Here is a 16,914-nt window from a genome sequence, read left to right on the forward strand (position 1 = left end):
GGCTCAGTCAATTGTTGGGCAACTGAGTTACTTTGAGGTTCGGTTCAGGCTTAAATAAATACATTAAAATTCACACGTCGAACCGGTTCAACAGCATCTTTAAGCCTTATATATATTGATACCTTGCTTTGGGTCTAGATCTGTTTCCAACTATTTGTTAAAAAAATACTATAAAAATCCGCCTCGAACCGGTTCGACTCAAAAGAAACCGACCAACTACTCAGCGAAAAATGGCAAACTTGTTGTTTGTTCTCAGCTGGCAGTTGCTTATTTACGTGTTTGATTGACCCCTCTGGAAACAAAGGGTGAAGAAATGGTACACAGAAAATGTAATTGCTGGTGTTGTGTTTCGCTTAAACAGAGTTTGCCAATCGGAAGTGCGAGCTAGATGGTCATTGGGCTGGGCGACCCAATTCGACTGAACAAAAGCCCACCGGCTGGACCGACTATGGACCCTGCTACAAGCCGGAGGTGATACGTCTGATGCAGGAAATCAAGGATGTGAACGTAGGCAGGAATATGTTTAGTTTTTCGATCATTTAACATGCGTTTTTCCATTGCCAGCTCTACATGGACATTGCGCAACGTACACGCACCCTGGAAATCATTGGACTCTGCCTGTCCCTGTTCGCCCTGATCATATCCCTGATGATCTTTTGCGCCTTTCGTTCGCTGCGCAACAATCGCACCAAAATACACAAGAATCTGTTTGTCGCCATGGTCTTGCAGGTGATTGTCCGACTTACACTCTACCTAGATCAGTTTCGGCGTGGCAAATCGGACTCGGCCAACAATACAAGTCTATCGGTTATCGAGAATACGGTGAGTACAAAGTTGGGGGCATTTGCGATTGTCAATTAGAATAATATATACTTTATATACTAGCGGGTATAACGCGGCCTTGCCCGCAGCACATGTAAAATAAATTCTCTCAAAGATCTTTGAAACGATCGGAAAATAATGTTAAATAATAATGTTAGACTTAGATGCCAAATTGATCTCGAGGCCAAACCAAATGAACAAAGCGTCAAACCTCGTGAAAATCAGATTTTTGGAAATGATTTTGAAACCGATCGCAAAAATGCAACTGTTTTCCGCCAATTTTCCACTGTTGCGGGTGAAATTTACCAAATCGCTGAAACACCTTTTCAAAAATTTCTTATGTAGTAGAACTTTGAAAATAAGTTTGAAACAAAAAAAATCTTTGAATTGTGCTTTCCGTCTCAAATGATATTTCGTTCAGATATTTGGAAATGAACCTAAACACGAAACCCACAAAATCTTTGAACCCATTTTCACGATGGGGAAATACAATTTTAAAAAAATGTCTGAAATATCCCTGAAATTAATTTGAGCAAATATTTTAGAACATATATTTGAGAGCGATCGAATGATTAACAAAAAAGTTTCATGCTAACGCTTTTCCGCCATTATTCCACACTTGTGGGTGGAACTACATCAAGTCACCAATAAGTCAGTTAGTCAGAATAAAATGCATTTTTATTGAGAGATCAACTATATAGATAAGTATATAAAGAGAGCTGAGCTAAATGAGGACATTTATCGATTGCAGCCCTACCTATGCGAGGCATCGTACGTGCTGCTGGAATACGCACGCACCGCCATGTTCATGTGGATGTTCATCGAGGGTCTTTACTTGCATAATATGATCACTGTCGCGGTATTCCAGGGTAACTTTCCGCTTGTGTTCTTCTCGCTGCTCGGCTGGGGTATGCCCGTGCTGATGACCTTTGTCTGGGTGCAGTGCACGGCAATCTTTATGGACACCTCGCTGGGCGATTGCCTCTGGAATTATAATCTGACGCCCTACTACTGGATTCTGGAGGGGCCACGTCTAACGGTTATCATGGTGAGTGCATCGCATGCAATCGCAATATGGCAATGGGCAAACGTTTATCATCTGGCCGGCAGCTGAACTTCTTCTTCCTGGTGAACATCATCCGTGTGCTGGTCATGAAGCTGCGCCAGAGCCAGGCCAGCGAAATCGAGCAGACACGCAAGGCGGTGCGGGCGGCAATTGTCCTGCTCCCATTGTTGGGCATTACAAACCTGTTGCATCTGGTGCCGGCTCTGAAGACCGCCTGGAAATTCGCCATCTGGAGCTATGTGACCCACTTTCTGACATCCTTTCAGGGCTTCTTCATAGCGCTCATCTATTGTTTCCTTAACGGCGAGGTGAGTGCATCTTTCGCTCCAGCCTCTCTGTGTCCATTTTAACTCCTGCTTCTACTCCATCATCTCCTTCTCATTGGCCAGGTGCGCGCTGTCATGCTGAAGAGCATCGCCGTCTGGTTGTCCGTGCGTGGCCATCCGGAATGGGCGCCCAAGCGCCCCTCCATGTATTCGGGCGCCTACAATACCGCACCTGACACCGATCCACAACTGAAACAAGGCGACCCACAACAATCCGGCAAGCGGTAGGCACAAGCTGCACAACAAAAAAAAATAAGAAACTGAAAAGAAAACTTTAAAAATTCGCAGCTCAAAATCTTGCCCCAAGCCATTCGCCATATTTTTGAGCAGTTGAAAATTCCAAAAAATATTCCTTAATTCTTAAATAGGAGCAACATTTTTCTTTGAATATCGTAACTTTTTATGCTAAGAGGCAGCAAATGTTTTCTGTTAGTCCGAAATTATTGATAAAATATTTTTAGGGAGAAACTTAAAGGGAAATGTTCCAAAAAATAGCAAATATTTTTACAAAATGTATATTTCATAAATCATGAACTCGGTAAAGCACAGAAGAAGACATCTTCGAATATATAGAGTATATATATTCTAGATCAAGATCGTTGTCTTGAAACCTTGCACAGCTCCATCTTTGTGTGGCAAGCAGAATATACTTATGTTCGAATCGGCCGGATCTTAGCACTATATCGTATTTGTATCTATCACAGCAACGATCTGTCGCAAATTTGTTTTGTTTATCAAGATCTCATGACTGAGCCCGACCTTGACTAGCTGCTTATATAGTATAAAGCTCTATAGCTCTATAGGTAGAATCGGTCGAAAGATGAGTTGTCGTTTGACCAAATATTTACCAAGAGATGTTCATTTGCGAGCTTCGCATAACTGCAAGGGTATTTAATATTCGGCATGCCGAATATTCTCACAATCGAATGCTCTGAAATTTCAAAAATGTCTCTAAAATTTGGCGAATATATACGTATATGTTTATTTTCTTACTCTAAAAGTTTTGCTTTCCTCTTCCCTTAAAAAAAAAAAAAAAAAAAAACCGAAAAAAAAACAGTCTATCGCAGTCTACGAAACGTTCGAATTCCCGCAAGGCCAGCAGCGTGACCATTGTCATTAGCACCGAGCCGCAGATCCACAGATATGTCCCAAGGCGCAACAATAATAACCGGGCCTCCACGGGCAGTGCACGTGTCCGCGGCATATTGAAGGCCACGGAGGAGCCGGCCAGCGGCTCGGCTGTGGGCCAGCGTATACGGAGCACGGATGATGGAGCATCGACAACTGGACGCAACAGCAACTGGATGTTCGGGCTGTGCTTTCGCGGCCAAAAGGTACTGAGAGTACCGCCAGCGTCATCCGTACCACCCGAGTCAGTTGTATTTGAGTTGTCAGAGCAGTAGGCCAATTTAGTTATAACCAAATTGACGTAGCCCGTATTTGTACTCGTACTCTCCCCGTAGTTTCTTAGTTCTATTAGAGCTTTAGAGCGCCTAGTGATACACACCAACTGTAGTCTTACCTTTTCCAACTACAATTTCGCCCACTTGCACAAAACAGCCCCAATCCACAAAATTGTAGCTTTTTAGCCCTACTGTACTAGAGCTGGGCGCATGTCGTATTCTTTTTCTGATGCTGACACGAACACGCAACAATTTTGGCACGAAATCAAGACCGAACACGCGAAAACACGACCCGAACCGTTTAAGCACGAGCAGCAAAAGTCGTGCCTACCGTGTCACGCGCGTGCTCAAATTAATATCATACACGCACTCGTGTTTGAATATCAATTTTGGCATGAAATCAAGACCGAACACACGAAAAGACGACCTAGCACGAGTAGCACGTTCTCATAGATCGTGCCTAACGTGTCACGCGCGTGCTCAAATTTATATCATATAATCAGAACAGTTCATATCGATCAAAATATATCTATATATATTTTGTTAATATCCTTTTAATAAGACAACTTCGTGTCTCGTATTGTAAAATCGTGTTTCGTGTGCCGTGCTCGTGTCTGGCCTCGGCAAAGCTGCAACACGCGCCCATCTCCATGCCATGCGCAAGCCTCTAGGCTGGGCAAAAAAAAAAAGAAAACACGCTTATTACAGATTCGTTTATTGTTTATGGTTTTTTGCTGCTGCTGCTGTTTACGTAGTGTTAAAACCGTCCTAGCGACAGTTCACTGTAAACGATATTATGTATTTAGAGTACACATTCTTATGACTTATATTTTAAACACCGATCTACATCGCCAATTGTGACCCCAAATAACTTCCCGTATGTCATGCCAACATATTATCAGACCCTAGTCAGTCTCTAAGAATCCGCAAAACAATAGATTTTAGCATGGTTTTCACATGTTTCTTATTTCAGCAAGACCTATGCCTGGAAACTCTGGCAGCATGTCAATTAAAACAACATTCGTCAATACTTGATTTAAACAAAACAAAACAAAAAAAAAACTAGATACATTTACGTTAAAATCAGTGTGACCGAATATAAAAATCAAATTTTGAAAAAATACCATTTTTATTATTTTATACAAATTTATACAAATTTATTTATTAATCCCATTCCAGAAGTTTTACTATAGTTCATGTAAATATGTAAATTTATATTTTAATGAAGCAGATATTTAAGTTTCGATTTTCTAACATCAACTTATTTTAAAGTTCCGTACCAATCAACTTGAAATAATTTTATGATTTGATAGTAGAAGTACAAACTGTACTAGAAGGCTACAAGTCTCGAAACTATTTGATAAGTAAAAGTAGTGCACCTGGAACATATTTATAAACTCTAAGCCCAACCAACAAATACTTAGCACAGTCTATGCCTTACTTAATATTCCCAAAAATCAATATAAAAGTTCTTGAGAATACAACATAAATTCTCAAGACCATGTAGAAGAAAAAGCGTATCTGACCATTTTCAGGTGTTTACAGGGTATCTGCAAGTCGGAAATTATACTCTAAATAAACACACAGTTGTTTGGGAATATAATATTTAAAGTGGAGAACAGAAAATGTAGTGGAAAATGCGTTTCTGTTCATTTTCAAATGGGTACAGGGTATCTGCTCGTCTGAACTCTTACAGGGTCTTCAAATAATATTTCTAAAAATCTACCTAAATTTGCCTTGAAATTTATTAACTGGGAATGTATTGGGAAAAACGAATCTAGCCGTATTTATATGGGTACAGGGTATCAGCTAGTCGGAAATTATACATTATCATCAAATATTTCTCAAAAATCAACACAAAGTTGCCTGAGAATATAATTTTCATAGTAGAGTACAAATAATATAAGACGATATACGTATCTGGCCATTTTCTAAAGCGTACAGGGTATCTGCTAGTCGAAAATTATAGAGGGCCTTCAAGAATATTCCTTAAAATCAACACAAATTTGCTTGATAATCCATTGACAGTCGAGAACAGAGAATGTGGGAGTAAATGAGTATCTGCCAAGTTTCGAATGCGTACAGGGTATCTGCTAGTCGCACAAGCACTAGAAAAACTGCTCAGCGAAAGTACAAAAAATATGCAGACTGTGAAATTGTAGCTTAATACGATTCATGAAGCCTTAAGTGAAAAGTATTTGAAAATAATAGGACCACGATCTTGTCGACTCTTTTTTTTTGCCTTTTTTTTGCGCTAGTTTCTTTCTCGAATTCGGTCACACTGCTCAACTGGCATAAGATGCCATAATTAATGAAACGTTTTATTTTCGATAATCAATTTAATCTATTGCAACTGTATTTGCTTCTAATTAATCTGATCACCAAGTTCTTTTGCAGCGCTTTGTTTGCAACAAAAACGCACAAGATTCAATTATATTAATAATATTTACCTAACTGAACGAAAACGAGAATAACAAAAACTATCAAAGTTAATGTCTGTTTGCGTTCCCGCTCTCTCTCTCTCTCTCTTTCTCTTTCTCTTTCTTGCTCTCTCTTTCTCTCTATCTTGCTTGCCCCCTCCCACTTTATATGCGAAATGTATTTGAAAATGTTTTTCGGTTGCAAATTTTTTTATTTGATCTGCTTTTTATCTGCTCTCTACCTCCCGCTCCCTCCCTCTCTCTCTCTCTCTCTCTCTCTCTTTCTCTCTTTCTGTCTGTGCTGTCTTTCTTTTTGTGTCATTTGCAGAACAAATGTGTGATTCCTAACGCTCAAGTGTCCCAGCAGATATTTATGACGTCACAGTTGCCAACGGCCACAGCTGCGACAACAACAACAACAACAACAGTAGCAGCAGCAGCAGCAGCAACAACAACAACAGCAGCAACTGCAGTCGCAGCCGCAACAACAACAAGCAGAATATCCTCAGCCGCAGCCGCAGCAGCAGCAGCAGCAGCAGCAATATTACAAAAACAGCAAACGCCTAAAGCTTAACGCGAGCACCTCTCTCTCTCTCTCTCTCACACACACTCCCTCCTTGCCTCTGCCTCTCTCTCTCTCTCTCTCGCTCTTTTACTCGCTCCCTCTATTGCGCTCTCTCTCTCTCTCTCTTTGTGTATGGCTTAGCTTAGCTTTTAAGCGCGCAGCTGTACTAAAAAGAAAAACTTAACTTATGTAACTGAAACGTGTGCACTTTTACAAATAGATAAATAACATTTTTTTTTTATATACATATATACATACATATATAGATATATATATATACACATACATACACATATAGCTGACAAATGCAGCGTTATATTAATCCCAAAATTAAAATGAAAAGGCGTCAAAAGCGAATTGAATGCGATTCGACGCGTCGCGTTTCTTTTTTCCTCTAAATGTATATGTGTATGTGAAGTGTTAATGTTAAAGAGAACACAATTTTTTTTTTGAATATATATATAAGTCGTCAAAGTACTAAATATATACATATATATCTATATACAAATACATACATATACATATTCTTCATATACAAAAAACATAGCGACATATTTATATACATACATGCTTTGAGCGCATTGACGTGACATTATTGGCAAAATAACGGTATACCAAGCTACCTGACATACAATTTTGTTCCAGTGTTGAAAAGCAGCATATAAATGTAAAATTTGAAAATACGCGCGGCTCGAATTGAATCAATGAAGCTTATTATAAAGTAACTTAATCGGGAATCGATGATCAAACTGAGCTTTATTTCTTGAAATGCAACTGAGGCAACGGGTTTCAGATATTATTCGTGGCGCTCGCTTACGATCAAAACTTGACCAAGCTTACGAGCTTTTTGGAGAGATAAGCATACGATGCGATCGAAAGTTCCCTGAAGATCCCCTAGGCAAAAAAAAAAAACGGAAAATTCCAAAAGTTCCGCAAAAAAGCTTCGACTTTGCGCGTGCCCCAAGAGCTTTTGCCGTTAATTTGTCTGGTTCATTGAACTTTTTTTTTTTTGGAACCAGAACAAATATGAAAGAATTAAAAAAAAATAAAACATATTTAAAAAGTACAAATTGTAGTCAAAGTACTTGGTATACAATAAAAAAAAAAAAAAATTTAAAAAAAAAAATATTCATATATATATAAGTATATTCTCATAGATATAATCCATGTCAAGTTTTCAACTTGAGAACCATTTACACTGGCCGCTCCATTTACACTGCTCGTCTAGGCAAAGTTTCCGCATACTCATTTTTTTTTTGTAGCTTTTTTCGTAGAGCTCACGCTTCGTGCATATTTGTCGCTAAGAACTCAATAAAAAAATAAACAAGCCGAATTTAAAGGAACGCAAAAGATGCAATTAATGCAAAAAAAAAAAGAAAGCTAACTACTACAAAAAAAGGTTTAAAAACAAATTAGAACAGCAACAAAACTGTGAGAAAAAAACATTCTTTAAAAAAAAAAAAAAAAAAAAAGAAACACAGTGGTCAATGGCAAACTATTACGTGTTTAAGCAAACCATCTATGGTATATATGTATGTGTGAATAAACACAATGATTTTATATGTGTATAAAATAAATGAATTTATGTCTCGCCTATTATTAACTCAAATCGACCCAAAGCAAACGGGCAACCACAACGAGATCAGGAACCCAATTGAAAGTTAATCTATGCCGCAGGTTTTCTTCATATCCAACGTAATTTGTATGCCCTGCAGCGACTAAAAACGGGCATATTGTTTTTGTGCTCATGTATGTAACAGCTAAGGAGAAAGCATATTCGACAAGTCTGTATATTTCTGAACTGAGCGTGGCGACCTCGTTTCGACATTATTCGTAGCATAAATTTTGATATTTCTCCATTTTAAATACTCGTAAGACTCGGGAATTACGAGAACTAGATGCATGAAACTTGGCATGTGGCTTTTCGTTTGGTTTACACAGAAAAATACTTGAATTCTCGTATAACTTGGAAACAACACAAGCCAGCTAGTCCATAGGTACTCGCACAATCATCGGCCAAGATATATATTTCACATTCCTAATGCCTAGCCCATGCACCGAAAAACTTACTAAATAAAAGATTTATTTAGCTAAGCTCTTGCGATTTGGTATAAAGACATGGGCAGAGCACAGTCGCAGCATAAATTGCAACAAATGTTGACTACAGGGTATCTGCTGGTCGACTAACGCACACTCGCTTGTTAATAGCCCTGCGCTGCGGCTTATGGATCGACGCGTGCCGGCCATGGGTTGAGGCCATGTGTGGCATGGACGGGGCAGGCGGTAGGGTTGGGTGGGTTGTGAGGGGGTGTGTATGGTAGGGGCAAGGGGCAGCCATATCGCTGACGCTGGAATGCAAATTTGCCACTTAATAAGACAGATATTAATGTGGAATGGCGTCTATTATAATAAAAAAATAAAATAAAAAAAATTAAAACGATATTCAGCAAATGAAAAAGAAACACACAAAAGGCGCACACAATAACGATCATAATAATAATCATAATAATAATAATAATAACAATAATACAAATACATTGTTAAATACGTGTACATAATTTCATTAGCTGCAGACAACAACAACAACAACAACAACAACGGAGCAGTTGCTGAACCAGAACCAAAAAACAAATTGGAGCATAATGTAAACGAAATTGAATAAAGACTTGAAAAAGGCGTCACAATCTGCCAATGAGGTAGTGTGTGTGTGTGTGTGTGTGGAGGGGCATCAGAAGATTTGAGCGAAACGTCTAGAAGAGCAGATCCTCGTCGCCATCGTTTTCGAGTATACTCTGCGCCTCCTCGCTGCAGGGCACGGTATAGCCCTGGCGGCGCAGCTCCTCGCGCGCCCGATCCGCCGATTTGCGGGCCTCGCGCTTCTTGTCCTGTATCTTCTTGAGGCGATAGAACTCCTCGCGCTCCAGTTCGTCCAGTTCGCTGATGATATACTCGATGGTGCGATTGATGCGCGGTATTATCACTGTGCCGTGCATCAGTCACATACGATAAACAAATTACGATATTCGATTAAAATGCAAGGCAATACGATAAACAATTGGTGCAACCGATGGATGCGATAACGAACCGTGCTCAATGGCGTTGACACGCCTGTTGGTCACCTTGATGACATCGTCCAGCGTTACAAAGGATGTCTGCAGCGAGGCCAGCTCGACAAGCAGCCGGACAGCGCTCTGATAGTTCTTCTTTAGCTTGGCCAGCTGCTGGCCGCCACGCGCCAGGCCGGCCAGCTCGTAGGTATCGACGCCATCCTGATATGGCTCGAACAGCGGCAGGGTTACGCCCGCCACATTATCCTTTTTGGTGCGTATCTTGATCTGCGCCTTGGTCACATTCTGCAGCACAATCTGATTGATGTCGCCCGTCGTGAACTTGACCTCCGCCAGCGAGAAGGCCGCCTCCTTCATCACCTGGCCCATCAGTGTCTTTGTCTATGGCCAAACAATGCGAGAGTTTCAATATGTTCGCTGTCAACCGTGTCGCTGCCTACCTACCTCAATGATCTTGCCCAGAATCAGGCGAAAACGCATCTGCAGCGCATCGGCCTTCTTCTTAAGCAGGCCATGGCCCTTTGTGGCGCCCGCCAGACGCGATTTCATCAAAGTTTGTGCCCTGCGCGACAAATACATAAAATGCAGCAGCTCGCGGGTGTGCGGGTGTGCGGGTGTGTGCGGGGGTGTACTCACCCGCGCGATGGAAATATGGGCAGACGATCTTTGGCAGCCATTATTTCAAATTACCGTTACCGTTACCGTTAACGTTAACGTGACAGTTACGTTGTCGCCAGTTACGTTTTCGACCAGCTGTCGGTCCGAATTTTTGTCAACAACAAGGACAAGAACAATAATAACAATGCCCAAACTGTAAACTATAAATAAGAACAACAAAATATTAACCAAAACTATATATATATATATATATATATATATGTATATATATGCGACAAATATACAGAAATAAACACGAACGAGCGCCGAGACCAAGAACGAGAACCGCAAAGCAAAGCAGACGACAGCGAAATGGGACAAAACGGCAAATAGCGCAACGCTCGACGACGACGACGCCGACGTCGACGTCGACGCCGACGTCAACGCCTACGTCCAAAATGACGTATGGATAAAAGTGAAGCGCGACCGTTGGTCCGCGCGCTCAGCTTGTTCCACTGCAGCTGCCGGCGATGGACGCGTCAAGCTAGAGATGAGCGCGTGAGTACCGATCAATTGCGGTTAGATCAGTTGAATAGATCGAGCATATCAGCTGAGACGAAATTTAAATTTGATTTGATTTCAGCTTGATAGCTAAAACAAAACCTATTCACATTCTACAAAGTGAAAGTGTGCATTTTGGCTTAGTTGATCCCCATTCCCCTTCTCAGTTGTAGATAGCTGAGATATTCAGATGCATCGTGCTTTCATTTTTCGTGCCCGCTGCCATGCATCTCTACTCACGCACATCTCTAGGCCAGTGCTGCCAAATCGCTGCATTGGCCGTTAGATCAAATACATTTTGAATTGATGCTGATTAACAACAATACGCACAACACTCAGCAAAGAGGGGGTTTCGGGTAGAGCACGGCCGCAAAGACTTTTGGCTGGGCAGCCATGGGGGTGGTCCGAGTCACGCCATTTGAGTATGCGTCTTGTGCCGTCATGTGCCCAAAAACATTTATAAATAAAAAAGCGAGAAACAAAAACAAAAACAAAAACAAATTTAAGGTACACGTGTACACCTTATATAGTTGGCTGTGTACGACCACGGCCCACTGATGTTGTTGATAATATTTATTAAAATAATAATGTACTGCATTGGGTTTGACAATTGCCGAGGTCTCTCAGTCTCGCCCAGTGCCAGGGCCGAGCAACAATGGCTATGGGGCGTGGCTGGGTCCCATAACGAATCTGATGCCAAGCCAAATTGTCAACCCATAAATCTGCAATTACACGGCTACGTAATGCCGGAACGTAATGGATTCTCTCTCCCTCTCACAGCCGTGAAGGTCACTTTAACTACTTTGATATAACTTTAATCATTTTTTAGTGTAATACCTATCTATATCTTTATCTATATATATATATATATTATCCTGACGGACTGATTGCTGATCCGTAGAAACTACGAGACTAAACTTTTTACTTTAGTTACCCTATGTCATGAAAGGTGCAGGGTATGACTGGATTTCTGAAAATTCTACCCGCAAATATGGCACATTATCCGATTAGCTTAAGTTTCGATAATTATCTACGTTCGTTAGTATGTTTTGCTTTGAAATGTTATAAAACGCCCTACTATGCGATTCTCAAGAATTCATGTAAGTCCTTCGTTAAAGGACGTGTTGAAAAATGGTGTTAGCTAATCAATAAACTTTGTACGTGTGTGTGTGTATATGTGAGTTTGTGTGTGTTTGCATATTAGAACGTTATAAAACGTACAACGACCTACTATGCGATTCTCAAGAATTCGACTAGAATTCCAGCAGGTTTTCATGCTTTCTCAGAAGTGTTGCATTGAAAACGTGTGTTGGCTAATTATTTAAAGACATTTAAGTTTTTAGATAAAATTATCTACATGCTAAAGATTGGATACATATAGATAAAATAACTCTGCTGTTGCCATGCAATGCATTCAACAGGTGAATGAATTTAACACAAGCGAAATGCGCGTTGAAAATGAATTAAAAAGTAGAAATTAATACAAATTTAAACGGTTATGGCATCAATTTGTAGAGCTTAGTTAATGCGTTCTCCATTTTTATCTCACAATATTAAGGCACGAATATTTGTTGAGCAAGTGACACCGCTTTAAGCTCAAGTCCTCGAGTAAGTCATATAAAAGTCAAAATTCGTATGTATTCACATAATACAGTTACACGCACGCATACACACACACACAAGCGTAATTTGCGTGAGGCAGTCACACACACACACACACACACACACACACACGCTCAGTCAAAACAGAGTGAATCAACAGTTGGCGCAAAAAAACTGTCAAATATCTGTGTGGTATTTGCGAAGGAGTGGGAGCAGGGATGACACAAGAAGAACAAAAGGCAGCTCTGTCCCTCTCTCTCTCTCTCATTTGCGCTCTCTCCTGCATTTTTATTGTCATGTCGCATAAGTCACGAGCAGGCAATGACTCGCTCACAGGCACACGCACAGGCACGCACACACGCACGCATCCTGCTAGCTGTTAACAGTTATGGCCATAGACGTCCGCCGAGTGGGGGCATGGGTTGGCCAATAAACGACTTGTTGAGCCGAGCGCCCAGCACAGACGCCACTGGCACGTATATTTTTCTCGCACAGGAACAGAAGCTCAGCTGGGATGCTGCTGCTGGCGCAGTTCGCATTTTGCAGCGCCCGCAAGTAGGTTACACATTTTTTTTGACGCTTCCGCGAATTAGAAAATCAAATAGAGAGCTCCAAAGACACCAAAAGCCACTAAGTAAGTAATTAATATAAATCTACAGAGATTTACAGCTACAAAAAGCCAAGTGCAAAGAAGATAATGTAAATATACACATTGCAGTGCAGGTGATGTCAGAGTGATAAAGTTTGCTTGCATGGTCAGAGGGGGGCGGCAGAGAGTTGTGTGCATGTAACAGGACTTTGTCGCTTAGGCGTCGTAAATGTTGAATATAATGCGATTGTAATCGCAGCAGAAGCAGCAGCAGCAGCAGCAACAAACAACAACAAAGGCGCAGTGAGCGTGTCTGAGAGAGTGTATGCGTGTTGGAATGCGTCTGTGTGCGTGAGAGTTTTGCGTTCTCTCTAATTATGTTATGAAAGCAAAAATGCCAATGGCAGCTGGCATCTAACATGTATGTGTGTGTGTGTGTGCATGTGTATAGACAGTGTGCGCACTTAAATACAGTGATCGCTCGCTAATTGAAACTGCGCGAAATTCGAAAAATATTTCTTTGGAAAAAAGAAACCACGTGAATAGTAAAATATTATTTTTTGTTTGAATTAAATCTCGTACACTTTGTGTTGTTTAAGCTATACATTTTCTAGTACACACGCGTTTTACTTAGCGTGCGACCACTGTACATATGAGTACCTTTGTGTATGCAAAGCTTTGTTAGGAATTCAATTAAATGCTGAAAACATAAGATGAATTCCATTGATAGGATAATATAGCAATATTATTTGTAAAGCATACTTATGCCGATTCTAAAAGTTTTCATTGCCTTAAAACATCCCAATAAGTATGCTACATATGTTCAATTAACTTTTACATAGCATACATATTGCGTAAGGATGTGAGGAGTTTCAATTTATAAACTTCTGTGTTTCATCTTTGAATTAACTTTGTGCTTCCCACAGCTTTCCAATAAAAACGTCCATAATCAATAGAATATTAAAGAAATCTATTAGAAATGGAGTACAAAGTGATTACAGAAGAGCATTTCGAGCGAGTGATTGAGCATTTGCGTGGAAATTTCTTTGCCGACGAGCCGCTTAATCATGCGGCCGGACTCTGCCAGCATGGCGGTGGCAACGCTGAACTGGAGCATCACAGTCTGGCAACGCTGCAGGATCAGCTCAGCCTGATGGCCGTCGATGGGCGCGCTGACAGCGCCACCTATGGCCAAATAGCTGGTGTCATACTCAACGGCATATTGCGTCCGGGCGATACGGAAGAGGCGCTGGAAAAACTACAGCACAGCATGGACGAAAATTACAAGAAGATATTTGAGCTGCTCTACGGGCACAGCCTGCAGGTGGATCTATTTGCACGCTACAATGTGGAGCGCATCTTTGATGTGCGCATCCTATCGGTGGATGCACGCTTCCGGGGCCAGGGCATCGCCAAGGAGCTGGTGCGTCGCGCCGAGCAGGTGGCACGCAAATCCGGCTTCCGTCTGCTCAAAGCCGATGCCACCGGCATATTCTCCCAGAAGATATTGTGCTCCCAGGGCTTTCAGCCATTCTCGGAGCAGCTGTACGCCAAATATACAAACGATGCCGGCGAGATTATATTGCCCGTGGAGGCGCCGCACATTAAGCTCCAGCTGCTAACTAAACAGCTCAACTATGAGAACAATAAGGATATTCCGTCGATGCAGCAACAGTAAAGTTCAAAACACAATTTTTATAGACCATTTTTTTTTTATATATATTCTATATAGATATATATATATATATTTCTATGTAAACGCGATCTTGGAATGTGCAAGGCATAAAGTCTCAAGTAATCTCAGGCAAATATTTGTAATATAATGCGTGCGGAATTACAAAATATTTAATAACTAGGCGCTACAGTCTATTTATTCAACTATAATACTTAATAATTTCGATATTAAATCAGAAAAGATCCAGTTCTATAAATATTTGTCTTGGCTTACTTGGGATTACGAATGTATTGCAAACGCATTGATCTTATAGAAATTGTTGTTGTTTTTGAATGGGGACCAACTGTTAAACTAAATAACAATAACTTGTTAAACTAAAGCATAAACATTATTAAAAAAAAAACAAAAACTCAAGCATACACATATAAAATGCATAAGAACTTATCTAACAAGGTTACAATTTTACAGTAAATACAAAAAAAAAAATATAAAAAAATCGAAGCTTATATTTAATATAATATAAAAATATATATAATAATAGTTAGCTGGTGAAAACTGCGGCAACGCAATCATTAGATACTTCAGGCGAAACGCCCAGCCTAGCAGAATCAGATCCCATGCCTAATTAAAATATCACATAGGCGCGCAGTTCCATTTAACAACAACAACGCTGGAAACTGCTGGGCAGGTACTATTGCATCGGCCATGGTGTCGCCGAGCACTTGTCATCTACTTTTTGCGATTCGTCTTCTCATAAATGAATATGATGTCCTGATCGGTGCCAAAGGCAACACGAGCGTTGTCCATTGCCCCAGAAAAACAGCGGCAAACATCTGGAATCGATTGGCAATTAATGATTATCAGAATTATCAGTTAATTTCGTTGACTTACGTCCGTCGCGTACTTCCGGATTGTGATAAAACAGTTTACGCGTGGTTATATCATAGCCGCAGAGCACCACATAGTGTCCCGCATACCTTTTGTTTGGGAAACAAACAAATTGATGAGAATAACTTGATAATTAGCCAACATTTAGGCTAAAGTCACATAAAATAAGTACAATCAAATACTGTGCACGAATACACAGCTTTAAAATATTTGAAATGCTTGAAATGGCGGTTAAAGCTGTGCCAGCCCGATTTTCGATTAATTAGCAAATGTTATCGATAAGCAGCAACAGTGCCATTTTGAGCGCTGTGTGTGCAAGTGATATTGTGTGCGCAAGTGTGGCAACGCCACGACTTAAAGCTGTGTGAGTTGATCGCAAGTAGAATTTATTAGGCCATGGACATGACCTTGAGTCGCTCTATTTATCTAATTCGCCCGTCATTGTGTGAGTGCGCGTGTGTGTGTGCGAGTGTGTTGTGTTTGTGTATTCCGTGCATTGTACTAAGATCGCGTAACATAACGATTACCTACCCAAATCTGTCGCGTATTGTTTTGCGGCAGATCTCGCAGACGAGCAGTGAGGCATTTGTCAGTAATATAATTGGGCCATGGCGCGCCAAATGCGAAACGATTACAGGCATGCCCACTGTGCGCTTCTCGACGCTGAGGCCACGCGCCTTGGCTTCCTTGAAGCGGCGCAGCACGCGCCTCTCGTCCTTGTCAATTATGCGCGTATAGTACATGTGCTTCTTGTAGCTAGGATCGATTCCAAGTGTTTGAGTAAAGTACTCGTGTCGCACATTATAGCGCTGCAGAAGATAGCATAGATCAATTGTCCAGGTGCTGACGCCGAAGCCCTCCTCCTTGCAGATGGTCTCGAAATTGTTGAGGAACTGTTTGCGTTGTGCGGTGGACAATATCATCAGTATGCAGGATATACCGCAATCCCAATTGTAGCGCTGTTGGTAATGTGTTAAATTATAGTGTTTACTTTGCGGTATATTGTTCATTTTTGTTTTGTTTTTCCTTGTTTGTTGCTGTTGTTGTTGTTGTTGTATTATCTTCTGCCTTTGTTGACACACACTCGGGTACCGAACTCTATGTGAACAATTGATTTATTCCATTTGATTGCATCAACATCTTGTTAGTGATTAAAATTTTGATATATTTGAAAGATTTGGTTGCCAAATGACTTTTAATGCTAAATTTTGAAGATTAAATTGAAATATGATAATATTTATTGGTTTCTTTTCAAAAACAGATGACAATGTTAAACGTAGCAAGCACAACGTAAAGTTAAAATAACAGTAACGATTAACAGAGGCGTAAGCG

The 16,914-nt window shown here is 40.7% G+C and overlaps 4 protein-coding genes across 13 annotated transcripts in view; 2 read left to right on the plus strand and 2 right to left on the minus strand.

Moving 5' to 3' along the window:
* Positions 1 to 8,182, plus strand: part of Pdfr (Pigment-dispersing factor receptor) — a 61,903-nt gene extending 53,721 nt beyond the window's left edge. For 4 of the 8 annotated variants that reach the window (XM_070207348.1, XM_032432870.2, XM_032432881.2 and 1 more), the window contains 7 exons: positions 362 to 507; positions 565 to 822; positions 1,574 to 1,870; positions 1,933 to 2,196; positions 2,278 to 2,438; positions 3,272 to 3,548; positions 6,366 to 7,678. In XM_070207348.1, coding sequence (XP_070063449.1) covers positions 362 to 507; positions 565 to 822; positions 1,574 to 1,870; positions 1,933 to 2,196; positions 2,278 to 2,438; positions 3,272 to 3,548; positions 6,366 to 6,611 — 1,649 coding nt within the window. In that variant the 3' untranslated portion in view covers positions 6,612 to 7,678. Of the gene's footprint in view, positions 1 to 361; positions 508 to 564; positions 823 to 1,573; positions 1,871 to 1,932; positions 2,197 to 2,277; positions 2,439 to 3,271; positions 3,549 to 4,590; positions 4,748 to 6,365 lie in introns of those variants that run through there. The other 4 variants (XM_070207354.1, XM_032432898.2, XM_070207352.1 and 1 more) reach the window with 3 other exon arrangements.
* Positions 8,183 to 9,084: 902 nt separating this feature from the next.
* Vha36-3 (Vacuolar H[+] ATPase 36kD subunit 3) lies at positions 9,085 to 10,694 on the minus strand. 3 transcript variants are annotated; one of them, XM_002056864.4, is made up of 5 exons: positions 10,589 to 10,693; positions 10,307 to 10,488; positions 10,115 to 10,232; positions 9,688 to 10,051; positions 9,085 to 9,582 (listed from the first exon to the last, which is right to left on the minus strand). In XM_002056864.4, exons 2-5 carry the CDS (start codon positions 10,345 to 10,347, stop codon positions 9,353 to 9,355), a joined length of 753 nt encoding a protein of 250 aa, XP_002056900.1. In that variant the 5' UTR covers positions 10,348 to 10,488; positions 10,589 to 10,693; the 3' UTR covers positions 9,085 to 9,352. The 3 variants fall into 3 exon arrangements, with proteins under 3 accessions (XP_002056900.1, XP_070063481.1, XP_032288799.1); XM_070207380.1 differs by having other exon boundaries at positions 10,573 to 10,693; XM_032432908.2 differs by having other exon boundaries at positions 10,307 to 10,694.
* A 1,655-nt stretch (positions 10,695 to 12,349) lies between these two features.
* AANATL7 (Arylalkylamine N-acetyltransferase-like 7) lies at positions 12,350 to 14,874 on the plus strand. The gene is made up of 2 exons (XM_015170110.3): positions 12,350 to 12,436; positions 13,946 to 14,874. Exon 2 carries the CDS (start codon positions 13,999 to 14,001, stop codon positions 14,695 to 14,697), a length of 699 nt encoding a protein of 232 aa, XP_015025596.1. The 5' UTR covers positions 12,350 to 12,436; positions 13,946 to 13,998; the 3' UTR covers positions 14,698 to 14,874.
* Positions 14,818 to 16,843, minus strand: LOC6633409 (protein GUCD1). The gene is made up of 3 exons (XM_002056866.4): positions 16,114 to 16,843; positions 15,586 to 15,671; positions 14,818 to 15,527 (listed from the first exon to the last, which is right to left on the minus strand). The coding sequence occupies exons 1-3, from the start codon at positions 16,590 to 16,592 to the stop codon at positions 15,424 to 15,426; spliced, it is 669 nt and encodes a 222-aa protein (XP_002056902.1). The 5' UTR covers positions 16,593 to 16,843; the 3' UTR covers positions 14,818 to 15,423.
* Positions 16,844 to 16,914: the final 71 nt, after the last annotated feature.

Source organism: Drosophila virilis, chromosome X (assembly GCF_030788295.1).
Source record: "Drosophila virilis strain 15010-1051.87 chromosome X, Dvir_AGI_RSII-ME, whole genome shotgun sequence".
Taxonomy (NCBI): domain Eukaryota; kingdom Metazoa; phylum Arthropoda; class Insecta; order Diptera; family Drosophilidae; genus Drosophila; species Drosophila virilis.